The sequence below is a fragment of the Apteryx mantelli genome, chromosome 28 (genome assembly GCF_036417845.1).
Source record: "Apteryx mantelli isolate bAptMan1 chromosome 28, bAptMan1.hap1, whole genome shotgun sequence".
NCBI lineage: Eukaryota > Metazoa > Chordata > Aves > Apterygiformes > Apterygidae > Apteryx > Apteryx mantelli.
Window position 1 is genome coordinate 4,136,284 of NC_090005.1, and position 17,806 is coordinate 4,154,089.

General features: G+C 46.7%; 1 protein-coding gene across 1 annotated transcript in view; it reads right to left on the reverse strand.

Moving 5' to 3' along the window:
• The window catches only part of TANC2 (tetratricopeptide repeat, ankyrin repeat and coiled-coil containing 2), a 248,609-nt gene that overhangs the window by 12,854 nt on the left and 217,949 nt on the right, over nucleotides 1-17,806 (reverse strand). Inside the window, exons 17-24 of the mRNA XM_067311864.1 lie at nucleotides 16,978-17,100; nucleotides 15,691-15,927; nucleotides 13,083-13,268; nucleotides 11,192-11,285; nucleotides 5,508-5,641; nucleotides 4,927-5,050; nucleotides 688-863; nucleotides 283-415 (exon numbers count right to left, since the gene is read on the reverse strand). Coding sequence (XP_067167965.1) covers nucleotides 283-415; nucleotides 688-863; nucleotides 4,927-5,050; nucleotides 5,508-5,641; nucleotides 11,192-11,285; nucleotides 13,083-13,268; nucleotides 15,691-15,927; nucleotides 16,978-17,100 — 1,207 coding nt within the window. The remainder of the gene's footprint in view (nucleotides 1-282; nucleotides 416-687; nucleotides 864-4,926; nucleotides 5,051-5,507; nucleotides 5,642-11,191; nucleotides 11,286-13,082; nucleotides 13,269-15,690; nucleotides 15,928-16,977; nucleotides 17,101-17,806) is intronic.

The window sequence follows — 17,806 nt, forward strand, 5'->3', positions numbered from 1 at the left end:
AGGAAAAGCATTACCAGAGGAAAGACCTTGCCAAAGAGACAGTTGTTTATTGATTAACTTTGCTAAGTAACACGACAGCAAAAAAAAAATAAAATAAATAAATCCCCGTTTAATAAATCGAGCAAGGCAGTCATGACTCGCCGGCTGCTTTCGGGGTACGAAGCAGCCGCCGGGGCGGAGGCTACCTCGGCGTCACATCGGCGCTCTCTAGGAGGCCGGCCCCGTTGCTCGCGAGTCCTGCCTGCGTCCAGAGCCGACGGAGGAGCCTCCCCTGCTCCCTACCTATCTTTGCTCCTTTCTTCAGCAGGGTGACGACGACGGAGGTGTTGCGGCACCCCACGGCCCTGTCGAGGGGGCGCATCCCGCTGTAGTCGACGTGCTCGATCATGGCACCATGGTCCACCAGAAATTGAACCTGCGGCGACAAGCATGACGGTCAGCTCTGCTCCTGCGCGAGAGCTTCGAAGCCCAGCCAGCAAGAGCTTCTTCTGCTGCCCTGGTTTCTCTAAGACCATCTCTACTGGGCTTGAGGTTACGCCGGTCTCTCTTGCGTTGTCCCCTGTGAAAGCGCTTGCGCGTGTGAAGGTCTAGGGCACTATCTGCTTAGGGTTACAACCTGAGGTGCACTATTTTGAGAGCTTTAAGCCAACTCTCCTTTCGGTTCTGCACGCGCGACAGGCCACTTACCACCTCTGCGTCGCCATAGAAAGCTGCCAGGTCCAGGGGAGTGCGGCCGTTCTTGTCGGCGTGGTCCGTGGCAGCTCCGTTCTCCACCAGGGACCGCACCACGGAGAGGTGTCCCTTGAGGCAGGCCCAGCTAAGGGCTGTCAGTCCTTCCTTGTCCATCAGAGAAATGGAGGCACCTGGAAGAACAAGGGTCAGTCCACTTCAGAGCTCTCGTTGTACCGCACTAATAGCATAACACAACAAACCAACAGCTTAGTGATGGACAGCAACTTATTTTTAGAGAGCTCGCTCTGTGTATAATTATTAATCACTGTATTAACATTTCTCCCGCTATGGATCCCACCCTCCATGGCAACTTCAAATCCACTGATGGAAACTGTGGCAAATGAGTTTATTCACACCAAGCTGCAAACTTTTTCGCACTTAGATCTGTAGGCTTTTCTGGCAAACATCATCTGAGCAGCAGGGTGGATTTGACATCTCTCATCTGAGAAATCAATCTTTTTTTTTTTTTTTCTTAACTGATTTTTATCAAAAACCATTCCAGCCTGTGTGAGTCAGAGATGAACACCATTTTGCTGCTTCAGCAGGTCACAGTGTACCAAGGGGAGCTAAGTCAATTCAGCTCCACTCATTTATAAAAGCACATATTTCCCCTCTTCCCTCCCCTCCCTTTTAACCAAATTGACATAATTTCCAGCAGTATTTCTCCCTGAACCTAACCCAATATAAATACAGCGCTGCGGGATAAACTACTGCCAACTGCAAGCCAAGGAGAGAGGGACTTGACGTTTTCTTGGACGAAGAAACCGCGCTGCCATACCGACGGGTCAGCATTGCTTCATACGGCATATGGGCCCGCGTATGAGATTTTAACAGCAGCATTAAGTGAACACTCCTCGCCGTGGAGCGAAGTCAACTCGTGCTGCTGCGGCGCAGGCAAGGCTCTTGCTCCGGTGTGCTGAAGAGACCCGGAGCAGCTCTGCTCCTGTAAGGAGCATCCTACCTGCGGGATGTTCCTGGGATGAATTGCTACCGCAGGACTTTTCTCCTGCAGCTGAACTCTAAAACACCCAGCAGGCGCTCTTTACCAGCTCCAAAACGCTTAGCGAGTGGGGGAGCAATGCGAGTTTCCTAACCCTTCCCATTCATCCAAGTTGGCGTCTCCCCTGCTCAGCACACATTACCCAGATGATACTGAACCAATGCGTCTTCCAGCTTGCCCAACTTTTTGTTTGCGGAGGAGCAAAACACATGAGCATTTGCTTGGGATACGTCCAGCAGCCTGCAGCAGGAGCTCTCGGCCCAGGCACAGCACCTTGCCTGCTGGGTGCCAGCAAGGGAGGCGGCAAACAGGCGTCTGGGGCAGCTGCTGTGCTGGGGAGCTCTGCTCACGGCAAGACACCTCAAATGTACAAAAGCCAGATGATGACAACATAAGCTCAGACCTCCTGCCAGCCTTCTGGCCCACATTGCAGCCCTGAAACCCTTTTGAAGCTCGGCAAAAGCCCTCTAGATGATGCTCCACTAACCCAAGGCTTTTGCTCACCAAAGCAAGATAAAGGCTCATTGCATTCATTCTCGTTTGTGCCAGCTGCTTGCTTGGAATCAGCCAAAGTTGTCTCTTGTTTTTTCTCCCTGACTCTTCTGGAGCAGGTAGGAAAGCTCCTATCAAAAAAGGGATGGCTGGAAAGCCACAGCATTCCTCAACCTTCCCACTCTTCCCTGTCCAACAAAAGGGACATGCAAAGACTTCAGGGTATCAATGCAGCAATGCAAGCTGAAGGTCTAAGCAAGCGGACAGTGCAAACCGCTTCAAAAATGCTACGACGCTGCTCCAAGGCTTGTTGAGCATGGCCTCCACAGCAGTGCCACGCTCCGGGCGCAGCAGGGGCTCCCACCACCAGCTCCACTTGCCGCTCTTCACCTGAAGGCATCTTTCATCCCTTCAGGGAGCTCTGACCTACTTAGCATTAAGGCAGTCAGACATAATACAAACTGATGGGTTTTGAGGGCAGGTGGCTTAAGGCGACATCATGGGACAGATCCCCGCTGCAGTGGGAAAGATTTTGGCTGGGTAAGGCCAGCTACCTTCTGAAAAGGGTTGAGCTGCTGCTTACCCCCAAAAATTAACCAGGTAAAGGGAAGATTCTCTCATTTAATATGCAATCCAGTAAGCATGCAAAAACGAACCAGCTGGAAAAAAAGAAACTCCTTTGATGCTGTTGGAGCATCAGATAGAAGCAGAAAGTGGCCAGGATGGTCTGATAATAAAAACTACAGGGGGCTGGATTTTTGCAGAAAAACAAGATTCAAAACCAAGGTCTCTCAAAACTGAACGATCACCAAGAATTATTTTGCTCTGTGTAACATGGATTCATATGAATATCAAATTTAACTTCTTTGTGACCAAAGAAGTTTAATTCACTGTGCACATGTCCATTACTTCTGGGTATTAATGAGAGCAGGAGGTAACTCTAGAAATTTGGATTTCTAATTGATTGATGACTGCAACTCGGTTAATAAAAAGTGTTTACAAACGCTGCGTTAATCAAGTACAGTCAAAGGAGATTTGCTTTGCAACACACTAATTAATGCTTATGGCTTATGATTCACACTTTGATTTTAATGGAACATTGAACAGGATTGTCAAAGCCATTTTAATTAAAATACACCATATATCACTGTACTCTGCCCAGGCTTGAGCTAACTTTATAGCATATTTAGTGGAGTTTATTAAGCTATTTAGAAGAATAGACCTTCTAAAGTATCTCTTATGAAAGATGATTTTCATATTTTTGACCTCTCGGGCTCTCAATGTCCAAAAAGCCAGGGACACATCATGCACGTCTGCTGGCTATCCCATAGCCAGGGTCAGATTATCTGCTATTTTCATCCTCCACTGACTCACACCCGAGCAACATGCACAATTCTCAAGTCTGGCAAAAATCACATATTTTAAGCCTTTTACAGAGATTCAAGTCAAGCTGCTAAAGGGGCCACGGTACAGCTTGAACATGCAGCGAGAGTTAGAGATACAAATTTTAGCAAAAACTCACCTTCAGAAAAGAATTAACTGAATTAATTCGTGAAAAGTTCATGATCAGCCTCACACTGATCTTTGCCCACATCCCTGTACAAGTTACAGCACAGAGCAGCAAGGATCCCACCGGCCCGTGGCTCCAGGACAGGCAGGCAACAGAGAACTTGTACTTGGAAGCCTGGTAATTTTTCAGTGAAAAAATATTTTTACAACCGCTATGTAAAATATTCAAGTGTCTCCTATTTTGGCTAAAGGGTCAGACACATAATTTCTTATGATACGAAGGAAAGACCTCTTCCCAAACAGGAATCCAACCTGAAATAAAAATACCAAATAACAATGCAGGAACTAAATGCTATTTCTAGCCAAGAAATAATGGAAAGCCACCCAAACAAACAAATGGAAAAAATTGGCTTTTTCTTTCCTTTTTTTGACAAATAAAGTATGCAAGGAACCAAAGAAATAAGAAATCATCATCTTCCCACAAGCTACAGGCAGCTTATTGTTCTGACTCACCTCCAACATGTACATCAGAAATGAGCAAAATTAAAACATGCTCTCGTTGACTGGGTAACTCCTAGGGAAGGAGAAGTACTAGGAACTAAAAGCACAGAGCAAAGCGAATCCGTGAGGGCAAAACTGAAGAGAAGATCGTTTCTTCAAAACTTCTCTGTTTTATTCTCAACGTATACACCAAATCCTTGCCTACGTCAGGACGTTCACCTCCTGCTCGCGCCGCTGTCACAAACGTGGGCTAAAATCCCAGCCCTAAAAATGGGAGCGTAAAACGTGTCCCAAGCTCTGGTCCCGCGGCTGAGGCTCACCTACCTCTTCCCCGATGGCGTTTTCCTTCGTGCACCGTTTGCTGATGTTTGCCAAAGGGGAAAGCTTCGAGCTGGGTTCAAGGGCACGTTCTTAACTCAATGCTCAAAGCGCCCACCATACATTATCGTTTTATATTCTAACACAAATACGCGGTTTTGTGAGCACCCAACACCAAAAAAACGAATAGCCAAGATTAACACTACGACGATTTGAGTCTTGTCCTCCTGAAAGCTGGACGATGTGCCGAGAAACCTATCCGACTGCCCCATCCAGCAGCAGGCTCACGCTCCCCGACTCCAGCTGGCCAGGAGACAGCGTGGTGGGACCTGCTGTGGCTGGTTTCTGCCGCGCTTCCCCACACGCGCGCTAACCTTGTGCCAGCAGAAACTCCACCGTGCCCAGGTGACCCTCGGACGCAGCCATCATCAGCGGCGTCCGCCCCTGCTTGTCTGCCATGTTCACATCGGCGCCGTGCGTGAGCAAGAGGTCGACGATCTGCAACACACAAAGCAAGGACATGTGTCATACGCGTGGGCTCCCCGAGCGGTCCCCAAGTCTTGAAATCTCTCCCCAAAAGGTGCGATGTCCTCTGGGATTATTGCTTGAGGTTAGGGCAAAGGAGAAACGAGAAAGGTAAAAGGAAAGTGGGGGGAAAAAAAATTAAGGGCATCTCATCCACTGTTGTGAAACGGCAAGACAACGCTGTGCTTTAGCAAAAAATTGTCTGTATCCAGCAAGAGCTCAGGATGCTCAACATCTTGCCAGTGAACATGCACATGGTCTTAACGCTGGGGCTTGCAGCGGCCAAGCCACTACTTTTCACTACTCTCATACTCCCCCCAAGGGTTGCAGTTTTTCTTCTCTTCCCATATTTCAGCTAATGATGGTTACCGGGGATTGCCCAGCTCGGGAGCGCAGGGGTTTCGGGTGGCGTGCAGAGGAAGCCGCTCACCTGCCAGTGGCCTTGTCGCACGGCGCTGAAGAGCGGAACGACCCCGCGCCGGTTTGGCTGGGCCACGGCTGCTCCTTGCTCCAGGAGGAGACGACAGACATCCAGCTTCCCTCGCCCCGCCGCCGCTGTCAGAGCTAAAGGAGAGAGAAAAGCCGTGAGAAGAAAAAGCCACGTTCGCTAGGAAGGTTGTTACTATACAGACAGGCCATTCTGCCCAGTATCAGAGTGATGGTGCCTAAAATGCCCAGCACACCCCAGGCCAGGCAAAATGAACCAAGAAAATGGGACAGATTAGCACAGTTCAGGTTTTTATGAGTCATTTTAGCTTTTTTTCCAAAGATCAGCTCTCCCTGCGAAAAGACCTCATAACGTTATGGAAAGAGGCTGATCGGGATAATCGGCTTTTACAATTTTCAGCAAGTTGCAGCAAAACCAGAGGAAAAGGAGAACTGCAGTAAGCATCGAGTGATCGGCAGGCCTGGGCAACTGAAGTTCAAGGCAGTGCCCAAAACAAATCCTAAGTCATGTCACGAGAAACCTTCGCCATTTCCCCCAGTGCCTCCTGCAGCTTTTTGGCAGCTGAGTCTACTCTAAAACCCAGGGGCTCCAAGACTAAGCGAGTCGTAGCATGGGCACGACTTCCATAGAAAAAAAGAGATCTTTTGGGGCTTCCTTGATGAGAACTTCCCCAATCTGGAAGCTGTATCTGGCTGATTTCCCCGTGGATCCTGGCTACGTGAGATTCCCGAAACCCAAAAGCGCGGGAGAGCGTGCGGGCTGGGGTTACTGGCAGATATTGCCAGCCAGCTCGACGTTAGTGAGGTTTGTGGTTTTTCTCTGTCAGGATTAGCATAGAGCCGCGTTGTTCACATGGAGAAATTTTACTTTTAAGGTCTCATTTGAGTCCGTAAATCTTTGCAACCCCACCGGGGAAGCAACTGGAAGGCAAAAACTGCATGTGCACGCTCGCACGGTCTCCGAGTAAAATGCTAATTCTGGCCTTTGTTTCTGAGCCAGCACAGATCCTACCAGCAAGGATCTTTATGCAAAACAAAAATTATCTTCAATTTTCAATAGTGCAGGTGCTCTGGGTAAAGGTAACACCTCTTGCCCTGACCAAATGTGCTTTGTAAACTCTGGAAGAATGGCTGGGTTAGAAAAGAGGCATGCAATCTGAAAATAGCTCCTGCCTTTGGCATTAATTTTAGACTTTTCAGTTCCTCCCTCCTCTCCCCTAACTTTCTGTGCATTGCAGCAAACTCCTCGGGCTCTGCGTTCTGCTGCTTCTAGTAGGAGTTTGAGCAGAAGGTGGGAGTCTATTTCTAACTGACGTAGCTTGTTTTTTCTTTGAAGTACATTTCTGTGGGATGGCTGATTACGAGGTGTTGATGGGTTTCCAACTGCAACTCTGTTAATGGTGGGGGATTTAATTAATTCTCTATTCTGTTCCGCATTATGGCTGAGTTTTGCTTCTCGCAGGGTCGAGAGCCACCAAGAGTTAAAACAAAAATCATCTCTCTGCCACGAGCAGAACATACTGCAGAATCTATAATCAGATCCATGTGGGTTTTAAACGTACGCTACAAATATAGAAGGAGGCCTGTGTCTAATGTTCAGAGCAGAGGGACTGGTATGCAGGGCTTTGGTGCTATTTCTGAACCTGCCTGCACTTGAAACGTTGCAGGTTAATTTGAGGTATTTCACGTCAAAACGGCTTAAGTTTGCAACAATGAAAATACTGTAAATCACCTAGTGTTCAGTGTGCACCATGAAATCTACTTTGGAAAAGACTTTGCTGGAACAGGATGATTTGATTCCTACCCTTTGCTGCTCTGCTTTGCTGGCTACTTGGACTGACGTGTCTTTTTGCTATTTAATTCTTCTGGGTCAACGCAACTGGTGCTGGTATGCAGCTATGGCCTGTCCTTTGCAGTTCCCACCTACGGGAAGCTCACGTGCTACTGTTGATTATTGAACATTTAGACCTTGCTGCTTCAGGACGGTGTCCCACTGACAACCTGGCTTCGCTGCCTGCTGGCGAGAGAAACGGATCCAAGCACATCTTGTGTAACATGGAGATATCCAAGCAACTGTCTCCAGAAATGGAGCAACTCTCCGAGGAGTGAAAAGAGCTCAACACAGCTGGACCCTAGGGGACCAGTGTGACAACGTACGCCCTGACTTCAGGGCTGGCTGTGCTCTGAACAGAAGGTCAGACTAGCTATCTCCTGAGGGCCTTTCCAACTGGAACTAAACTGTGATTGTAGGGTGAGGACCTTGGCCTCCAGTTTGCCAGATATTCTGCTGCTGCTCTGAATATAAGTGTTATAGCCCTGCATCTCCAGCCTGCTGATCAGAATGACTTTTGAAATCCACATGCTCCATCTCCACTGCTGGTCACCTCAAGCCCGTAGCACTATTCTGTGGTGTCAGCTGGTGTCCATCTGTCCAAGCCCAAAAGCTCAAACTCCTTCAGGAAAAATTTTCTAGAAGCATCTGCTTATTTAAACTTTTTAGCACTCCTTAGGTGCACTTATCAACCTCTTTCTGATGTTACAGAGCAGTTTTCAATACATCTGCAGCAGTCATCAGTCACCACAAAAACCACAACACAAGTTAAGGCTTCCCCCTATGCTGCCTGTGTGTTGAAAGGAGACTGGAAAAGCCAAAGAAAGGTGATGAGAGGAAACAAGAGCAACGGGAATGATTTAGTTCAACACCAAGCTCTGAAATTCTTCTGTCTGACATAGCGCGAACAACCAGAGTCCGTAACGCGCAGCCAAGGAGCGGTCCCCGGGATCCTGGGCCAGAAACGGCAGCATTCATCTTGAAACTCTTCTGTGAGGACGTAGTGCTGTGAGTCCAAGTCAACAGGTAATAACGTAGTCTTGGCATAAATACCACACGACAGTTGCTGCAGTTCTCAAAACGTGGCTAAACAGAGCTTGAGACAGGCTTCAGGGGTAGACACGTCCCCTCAGTCAGCGAGCAACCAAGCGACGTCAGACAAGCCATAGTCCCTAGCACAAGGGATTCGCTATGGACCATTCTGCACTGCCTGTTGTGCAAAACCTATCTATTTTCTCAGAGAAAGAACAACTTTATCCGGAGGAGGAATCACTAAACCGCAGTGTACTGCCTAGCTCCTATATGCTATATGTATCTATCTCATAGCCTGGCAGCAGGACAAATGCTTTCTGATGTAGTTATCATTGCTGTATTTGCACCTCCAGCTCTGATGGAATTATTACAAGTGACTCAGACACTTCTGTGTTTGATTTTGACATTAGCTTTGTCCCAGGGGTAAATATTCCATCTGGAGTTGGCTATACCGTGCTGTCAGCAATTCCTGAAGTTATGATGCAACTTGGCACTCCAATTTGGATGATATTAGACTGATATCAGTAAGCCAGGCAGCCAGTCCTGCTCTACAGAAGAGTAGACACATGAGCAACAAGGATCAAAAGAGAAGAGACACGATTTGGATTTTTGAAGCAGATGACTATTTTTAGGTGAAACCAACATTTCTCTTCAAATTTATCTAAAATTGCCATTTACTTTTAGGAAAATAGAAATAAAGCAAAGTGAAAGGGAGTCTTGTGATCTATACAAGCTTGTCTCGCCTGCGGCAGGAGGAAAAAATCCTGAATTTGATGACTGGCTCATTTCTGCTACCATTAATTTTAATGACATAAGTGGGTATTCCTTTGAGATGACTCTTCAGTTTGTGTGCTATTAACAAATCACAAATCCACATTCCCAACTATCCAAGTTGACTCGAGATCTCCCCTCAGCTACAGAAACATCTGGTAGTCAGCCTAAGTCCAGCTTTCGGCTAGATTTAGGGGAGGGAGAGGTAGGGGAGGGAGGACAACAAAATGGGAAAGAAGACTTAAGTTGGAAGAGTCCTTATAGCAACAGTCAGGCCTGGAGGGTTACATGGGACCCACGGAGAGGCAGAATCACAGGACACAAGAAAGGAGGAGACAGAAGAGCTGGAATCTGTCAGGCAGAAGCACTGGAGCTCAGCCACCGGACTGGGGAGCACGGCTGAGCGGGAAGAGGAGGACTAGGGGGACTGGGACCTCCGAAGGCTGACCTCCAAGGAAGAGCAGAGAGAGTTAGACAACAGCTCAGAAAAATGAGTATGGCTTTATAGCAGGCTTTGCAAGATTTATCCAGACAACCCAGGACTTCCTTAACTCAAGGGTAATAGCTGTAGTATCTGATGATGCTTATGGGGTTACATTGCAGAGAGACATTTTAGTGGCTTTTCATCAAGCTCTAAAAGACACCTGGATTACCGTCCTATTCTGCAATCTGTTTCTATTAACAAGACAGCCCACAAGACCCAGATACCAGAGAGCATTTTGGATGAGCTCCCTCTGGCCTGGTCACCACTTTGAACTGAGCGCTCACCTGTAAAAATGCTGTTGTCCTGCTGTGAGCATGTATAAAATTAGCAACACTCAGTCGTTTCATTTGGATAATTCTATATCCAATTTCTTTTTTTATTTTCCATGACACCCTACGGGCACTTTTAAATTGCTTATTTGTAAATCTTGGCCTTATTTCCATTAATAATGGCACAATGCCCTTGCTATGCTGCTATGTCCCTGCGGGTGGAGGGAGCTGCTTCCTTTCATAGTGCCCTGCAACTGGCCCAGGCCAGCCCTGCTTTCTGCCAGGCTCCACGCTGTGACCATTCATTCCTACAGTTTCGTCCTTTAAAGCTCAGGTTGCTCAGAGGTGAGGCTTTATGATAGACTCCGTTCACTGCGAGGCTATTATAAGGCTACATTTTCCAATGTACAGTGGATGAATCAGCTCAAAAATTATCCCTGCTATTTTTTTTCATCTAACATGAAACATCCTGACCAGACACAAAGCTACAGGTGACAGAATCAAAATCAGTGCTCTGTTACTCATACAGGAACATTATCTTGGTGGATTAACTTCACAGGAACATTACTGATGATGCAAATAGATCGGTGGGTTGAGCACAAAAGACAGTGGATAATATTTATGAGGTCACTGGCGTTAAAAGTTAACAACTCCAGATTTGAATATTGGAAGAAATGGAGAGGACAGCACAAATCTTGCATGTGAAGTGGATAGGGTGAGTGGCTGCTTTTGTTTTGCTAGAGATTAGAAAATGAGGGCTTCTGGATTGATACCCCTGAATACAAAAGAAGTACTCCACAAAAGGACGTCTGTTTGATTACCAGGTGCTAAATAATGACAAGTTTTTCAAAAAATCAAAGGCTCATGTAGCGGTGATGGTACCGCACATTATGCTGAGGGGAGAGAGAGACAGGGGGATGCTTTGGATGAATATGCCAAACATCAAAAGAGAAAGACCACCGTGGTTCTGTGTCCATCTAACTTTACATGACATGTTCCAGAGAAATTAGGTGCCTGGTTGTGGGACATGCTGCATGCCCACACCCTCCAGAAGCTGCAGAGTATTTTCAGTATTTTCAAAGCTAAGCTCCTCTGTTTCACTTAAGCAGATTGCAGCTCCGCCTTGGCGACTGTAAATCATCTGAAATCCAATCAGAGAAGCTGATCCTTCTCACTTCATCACCACAAAGGCAGGAATCGGGGCTATACTAGGTAACAGGGAACCCATAAATACAAACACCAACATGCAAGAAAGCAGCTACAGCGTCTACAGAAATCACCTGTCTCTCCCCAAAGGCTGTCGAAGCTGTTGATTTGTGCTCGTTCCACCTCCTCTTCATCTTTTTCTGGAAGATCGAGCAGGTAGGAGACAATCTAAAACAAAATGACATGTCAAGCTCACGAACTGCGGCACCTTACATATAAACTGCTGACATCTTAGCACGAGCTGCTCTGAACACACAACGGAGAGCGAATAAAGTCTCTGCCCGGCAGCTTCGCTCAAGTAAATATTCTTCCTGAAACCAATCACGGAGCCTGCTGCCCTGTACAAATTAAAAAAACCAAATGTCTTGAAGGAAGCGCACGCGATGAGCCTTTGGAGCGCTGGTTCCTTATTGCTGGACGTGTGGCCGGTTTGCTACAGATGACACGGTGCACGCAGAGGATGCTCCTTCACCTGTAAGTTGAGCTATGGATGCCGTAACCAGTAAAAAAAAAAAAAATGGTTTGCCTGTCTGTCTTGACTCTCACCTGGTGGGACTTTACTAGTGTAGTGTGTATGATCGGTATGGGGAAACTGAGTCATGGACAAATGAGGCAATGACAGTGATGATCATCAGCCTCTTCGTTATCCTCAGCTCCCGCCAAGATGAAGTTACTTCTAGAAACTATTAGCTTCTTTCTAGCAAATACCAGTTTTTCAGCAGATTGTTACAAAGAATTCCACTATGTTTTTCTTCCGGCTATGGATGCTTGAAACCCCAGAGAGACAAATTAACTTCTTCAGAGGGTAAATTAAAGGATTTAATTGACTGAAAACTGGCAGAAAATGTCAGCGTTTGGATCATGCGATGTGAGAAAGCAAGAGGCTACGAAGAAAATTGAGATTTTACGTTAGTGACCGCAGGACCAAAACCGTTTTTCTCATTCTGGGAGAAATAATTATCTGCTGGGGCCTAGGCGACAACTAGCATTTTTGGAGTATTTTGGAGGAAGCTGTGCCTGCTCTACTGCGTGCAGCTGTCTGCAGGCATAGGCTATCTGGCAGGAGCACAAGCCAGGACTACAGTGTGGCTCTACCAGTGATTAAGATAATTTTAAAACATGTTAAATACTTGTTTTGTCACCGAAGTGGGAGAAAACCAGCAAATGAATAACCAGCTGATGTCTCCTATGACTGCAAGCATCTCAAAGCAGGGACTTTGAGTATTTTCTATAAGCAGCCCTGTACACTCCTGGTACAACATAAGTAATTCCAAAACTGCTTTTTAAAAGTTATAAAGGTGACTAAAACAATTTTGGGGGAAACTCCCATCCGAAAAGTTACATGCCCTGTTACAAATTGTCCTCAGAATGCAGATCTTTACGCTTTTGAAGTCACATCTGCTTCTAATCAGTCCAGCTCAGTCACTTAGCTAATAAGAATTTCCCAGCTTTCTTTAATTAGCTCCTCCAATCTGATCACATTACCTCTGTTTTCCTGGATTATACTTAACAAAAGCAAAATCTGAACTCCAGTAAACGAGAGGAGCGCGATTTCGTAAAGAAATCAACCAACACAAAAATCCTCAAATGCTGCTTCTCAGGAGGAAAATACGCATCATTTTCCATATCGGCACATCTCGGTGCAGGACAAGAGGAGCAAGTTCTTCCGTGCTGCTCTCCCCCAAACGTTGGAGAGCAACGCACTGTTTACCCACCCTTGTTCAAAGGTTTATTCCGACAACTTAAAGGCTTGTTACACTTCCGCTCTTGGAAGCCTGCCCAGACCACAGGGTTCGCCAAGGGATCTGCGAATCCCCCTCCCTGCCATGGGAAGGGGAGGACTGGAGGACGGTGGCACTGACTCCACCTCCTAGACCCTCGTTGCTCAATATTTTGGCTGGGAAGCAGAGTTAACCTTTGATTTCCCGTCCCACCGAGGCAAAGCGGTGCGCGGGGCAGCCTTACCTCCGTGTAGCCCATGCTGGCCGCGGCGATCAGCGCCTGCTGGATGGCGTGGCTCTTCTTGAACACTCCCTGCTGCTGCCCAGCCATGGTCCAGTCGCACTGGATCAGAAACTTCACCACTTCCAGGTGTCCCCTGAGAGCAGCGTGAACCAGAGCGCACTGACCGTTTTTGTCCAAGTGATCCACCTTGAAAAGAGAGGACGACAAAAGGCGATCAAGCAAAAGCCCGGGCAAAGCGGCTTCACGTCCTCAGAGTTTCCAGCCCTGGTTTCAAAATAAAGCCACATGTGCAAAATGTGCATTTTTCTAGTAAACTATCTCTTCCGTGACCAGAAAACCACCATTCCAAAGAAACGCTGCCCCAGGCTTAGGCATCCTCTTGGCCACAAGTGTTTGTTTTGGGTAAGTTACCTTTTTTTTTTTTTAGCTTCAGGGTTTTTTTTTACAGACTCACAGGCTGCAGAAGCCTTTTTACCCTTGTGTCCTGAAATGCACCAACCTATTTTCTTTTGGGTTGAAATTATACACACGCTGATGTTGTCTCCTTTATCCGAGTTCACAAAAGGCAAAGCAGCATGTTTTTAAGATACCATTTCATGATGCTTTCAAGAGGGACAAAAGCACCTCAGCTTGTAGCCTACCACCCTAACGGGAACTCAGTGCTAGCAGAAGTCAATAGGAAGCAGAGATTTTGCCTGGCAGCCCTGCGGGAACCGCGCTGGGAGGCTTTTTGGGCCAGGGCATGGTTTCACTCGTTGCCTGCACACATCAGCTGGGATTTCTAGGTCCTGTCATCATACAAGCAATTTGGTCCAGACAGGATCAGGTAGAGCGTCCTGCTGATTAACCGCTTCATGTGTTCACGCTCTGCACCTTATTATTTCTCATTTGCAAACGTACACAGCAATCACTGTTTCATGTTTCCATGCCATCATCAGCCTTTGAACTAAAGCCAGCTCTTTTCAGGGCATTAGTTATATCTTCCACAAATATTCCCTTTCTCGGAGAGAGGACAGATTCACTGACACTGCTTCTTACCCAACTCTTAAAACCTCCCAGCAAAAACGGAGTCCTTTTTTCCTTTACACTGTCCTCACATTAAAACAGACAACAAGGCAAGAGCTAAATGGGTCCCTCAGTCATCCTGACATTCATACTAAAACTGTATAAACCCATATTTTGCTTTTTGAACTGAAGCTAAACATATAGAGAAACCACAAATTGTTTCCAGGAGGCTCCACTTCAAATACCAGCGCAATTCTTCTCTTCAACAGAATGTTTAAACTTGACTCACTACATACAATTAAAAACGCAAAACATTCACCACAAAGCTAAACAAAGGGTATTTTTCTAGGTCAAGTCTGACAGAAGCTTTTGGAAAAACGTATCTGAATGCGATATTTAAAGAACACGCTGTCTTGCCGAAGCAACGTTGCCATTTTAACATTGCAAGGTTCAAGGACTTCTCCAGCTGTCCTTCAGCCGGCCGTTAGGGCAGCGTGATTAGGCAGCTCCTACATCAGACCTGAATTCCACAGCACTAATTACAGACTCTCAGGAGTTATTTGCCTCTGGTGTCCATGCAACATGTTCAAAGCGCTACATTTGCGCAGAAAAGCAAGCTCTCTGCAGCAGCACCCCATGGTCATCTGTTGGAGGATATTCTTAAGTAATGTAACAACAGAACACCATGACAAGTACATCAAAACTACCTCCTCATAGATACCTCAGCACCCCAGAAGACAGGAGACTGTGGCCAGTTTAGGGCTTTCCCTGAACTATTTACTACCGTCCTCAGACCCCTTGGTACAAGTTGCATTAAATAATCTGAACACATTGGTGCAATGGAACCTGTGATACCCAAATACCCCTGCAAATCCCAAATACCACTCCCAAATACCACTGCACCCATGGGAAGGCACGCTAGCTAGCCACGGGGGGATGCCTGCCCGCCTGTGTCGGTGTGCGGTGCTGGCAAAGGCACTCCTGGAAGGCAGGAGCCCAACTCCAGTAGATGGGTAAGAGCTGAGGATCAGACTTTCCTCTGCTACTATGGAAAAACGCTCCCTCTGCAGGCAGGAAAGATGACAGAGCTGGCATTTCTTCTGGCATTTTTATACTTCTGTAGCTGCGTTTCATTCTTAAAAGAACATAAAGTTTGCCGTTCCAGACTCAATGACGCTGGTTGCCCAAGAAGACTTTCCTTCCTTCTGAAGGAAGAGGATGTCCCCTGCAAAGCAGCAGGGATTCAATCCCGTTAACCACCAGGAAATCTCAACTTTACTGGCAAATGGCAACGACTGAGTTGCGAGTGAGAAGCTGCCACGATCATTTGGAAAAATGGCATATGTTAAATTTAAGTAAAGTTCAGGCTGCACTGTGGTCTTTGATCCATCAGAGTAATCAGTCCTGGTTGTACCATCTACCTTGGCTTCCTCAGCAACAGGCATAGCAAATGGTAATATTTATTACAAGGGAAAGAAAGAAGGGCACAGAAAGCCCGTTTCTTTGCAGATATTTGGTATGTACCTTGCCTGCAACTTGTGCCCTTCCTCACAAAAATAAGGCATAGTTTAAGCCAGTTGTTAGAGGAACGTGGTCACGGTACCTTGGCCCTTTTCTTGCACAGCAGCACGACAATGCTGAGGAATCCAGCAGCAGCAGCGTACCCAAGCGGGGTCAGGCCACTTTCAGAAGAAGCATCTACATTGGCCCCAAACTCCAAGAGCAAAGCCACCATCTCCGTGTAACCCAGGTGAGATTGGACGCACAAAATCGGGGCGTTGTTCAAAACTTCGGTCCGATAATTTACATTTGCACCTCCTAAAATCAGCAACCGACTGACCTACAGAGGGGAAAAAAGCTCCTGTTAGTGGAGTTTTATTGGAGAGACATTAGCTTATTGTCAGGACAACCAAAGAATTTAAACCAAGACCCCTGGCACATTTCAAAATAAATATCAAAGGACATAAAATGCTCAGTAAAATCACTTGCCAAATATATGGTCTCATTTTAGGGAGAGCGAACAGTTTCATCTTTTACCTGAATGGCTGGTAAGTGCTTTAAATAATGTAATGTGCTTCATATCACATCAAAGTCACTACAGCCATGCTGCAACAGCTGGGGACATTGAGAGTCTCACATGAGGATGGGAAATTAAAATACACAGGTGGAGAGAGTGACTTTATTTGACTGTCCTTCCTGTAGGATCCTCTTTTAGAGCTACCTTTGGTTATCCTGTTAGCTTTCCTGGCTGGCTCAGCTCCATATGCATTTGGTAGCAGAGTGGGAAAGACAATACCTGAAGATGAAGAGAGTGCAAAGGGACACGGAGGTGGCCACCAGGCTTGTCTCGCCCATAGGGGAAGGACGGGGGGGGGGAAATACCAGCTCAGGTGAGGAACAGTTTGCAGTCTGCACCACTGTCTGAAATCCTGTCTGCTGCAGAAACGAATGCACTTCAGCTAACGCATTCATAGGTACGAAGGCAAATGTGTACGAAGCGGCTGAACCAGCACGGGCCGCTATGTTTGGCATCACCTCTGAGTTAGCGCCTGTCTATGCCAGAGTCCTTTAGGGGACTTGTCAGATTTCAACACCAGCTGTTGCATCCCACATCTCTGGGGAAGAGAAATACAAATAAGCCACGTTGCACAGGAGTCGAAATGGCACTCTTCATTAGCAGCAATTAAAAGGAGATCGCCGGTGAGAGCAGAAGAGTTAAGGGATCGGCACGCATTTGTAACAAAACCCTGAGTGAACGCAAGGCCTCTGCCTGCCCTGTATCCTGCTGACCTCCAGTTATAGACATTATCCTGCACTTGGGTTATTGCATATCAGTGGAAGCTTCTCATTGAAGCTCTGAGCCACCTCCGCTCTCCTCTCCCGTCAGTACCTTTATGTTTGGGGTGTAGAGATTTCTCAGCGACGCCAAAGCCATCGAAAGACCTTCGGTACTGTAGGAGATCCAAAGCCCTTGCAGGATGGAGGAAGACACCCCAACTTTTTTACTCAGCCCCTAAAAAAGAAAAGGAAAGATGACTTAGGTCTAATCCCCTGTAGATTCACTTTGCCACTGGGTGAGAGTATTAAAAGAGTACTTCACAAATTATACTTTTACCAGCAACAGAAATCCAGTCAAGTAGCCCAGGATTAACTGAATCATAAAAAGTACCCACACTCACTCGAATTCAACTTTTATCGCCAAAATACTGGCAGTTTGTGAGGCTTGCTTAAAAATACACTAAATTACATTGGACAGATCCTCCTGGGTATTAACTGTCACAGTGATTCACAGCTGCTGAAGAACCACCCTATCATCCAGGCAGCACGAGCGTAGCTATAATGCGAAAGGAGCACGTTTACTGCTGGTTCCTCTCCCCACAACGGAGCATGCCAAGCTCAGCCCCATCTCTTTCTTACGGGTACAAAGAGTTTCAAGACACTAAGGTTTATCCACAAGATAACAAGACCATTTATCACATCAGACCTTTGCAGCAAAGCTTGTGGGAGGTAACTCCCCAACTTACTGTTCCCATCTCCAAAATCCAGGAAAGGCAGGGTAGAACTGCAAGCAAAGCCGAATATCCATTCAGCTCCCTGCCAACACCCTGTTCTGCTGAGGAGCACATCACGCTTCTTTCTTTTCTTTTTTTAAGTAAAGTACGTAGTATTTTGGCGGAACTGATTCACAAAGTTTCCTTATTATTCACACGGTTAAACCA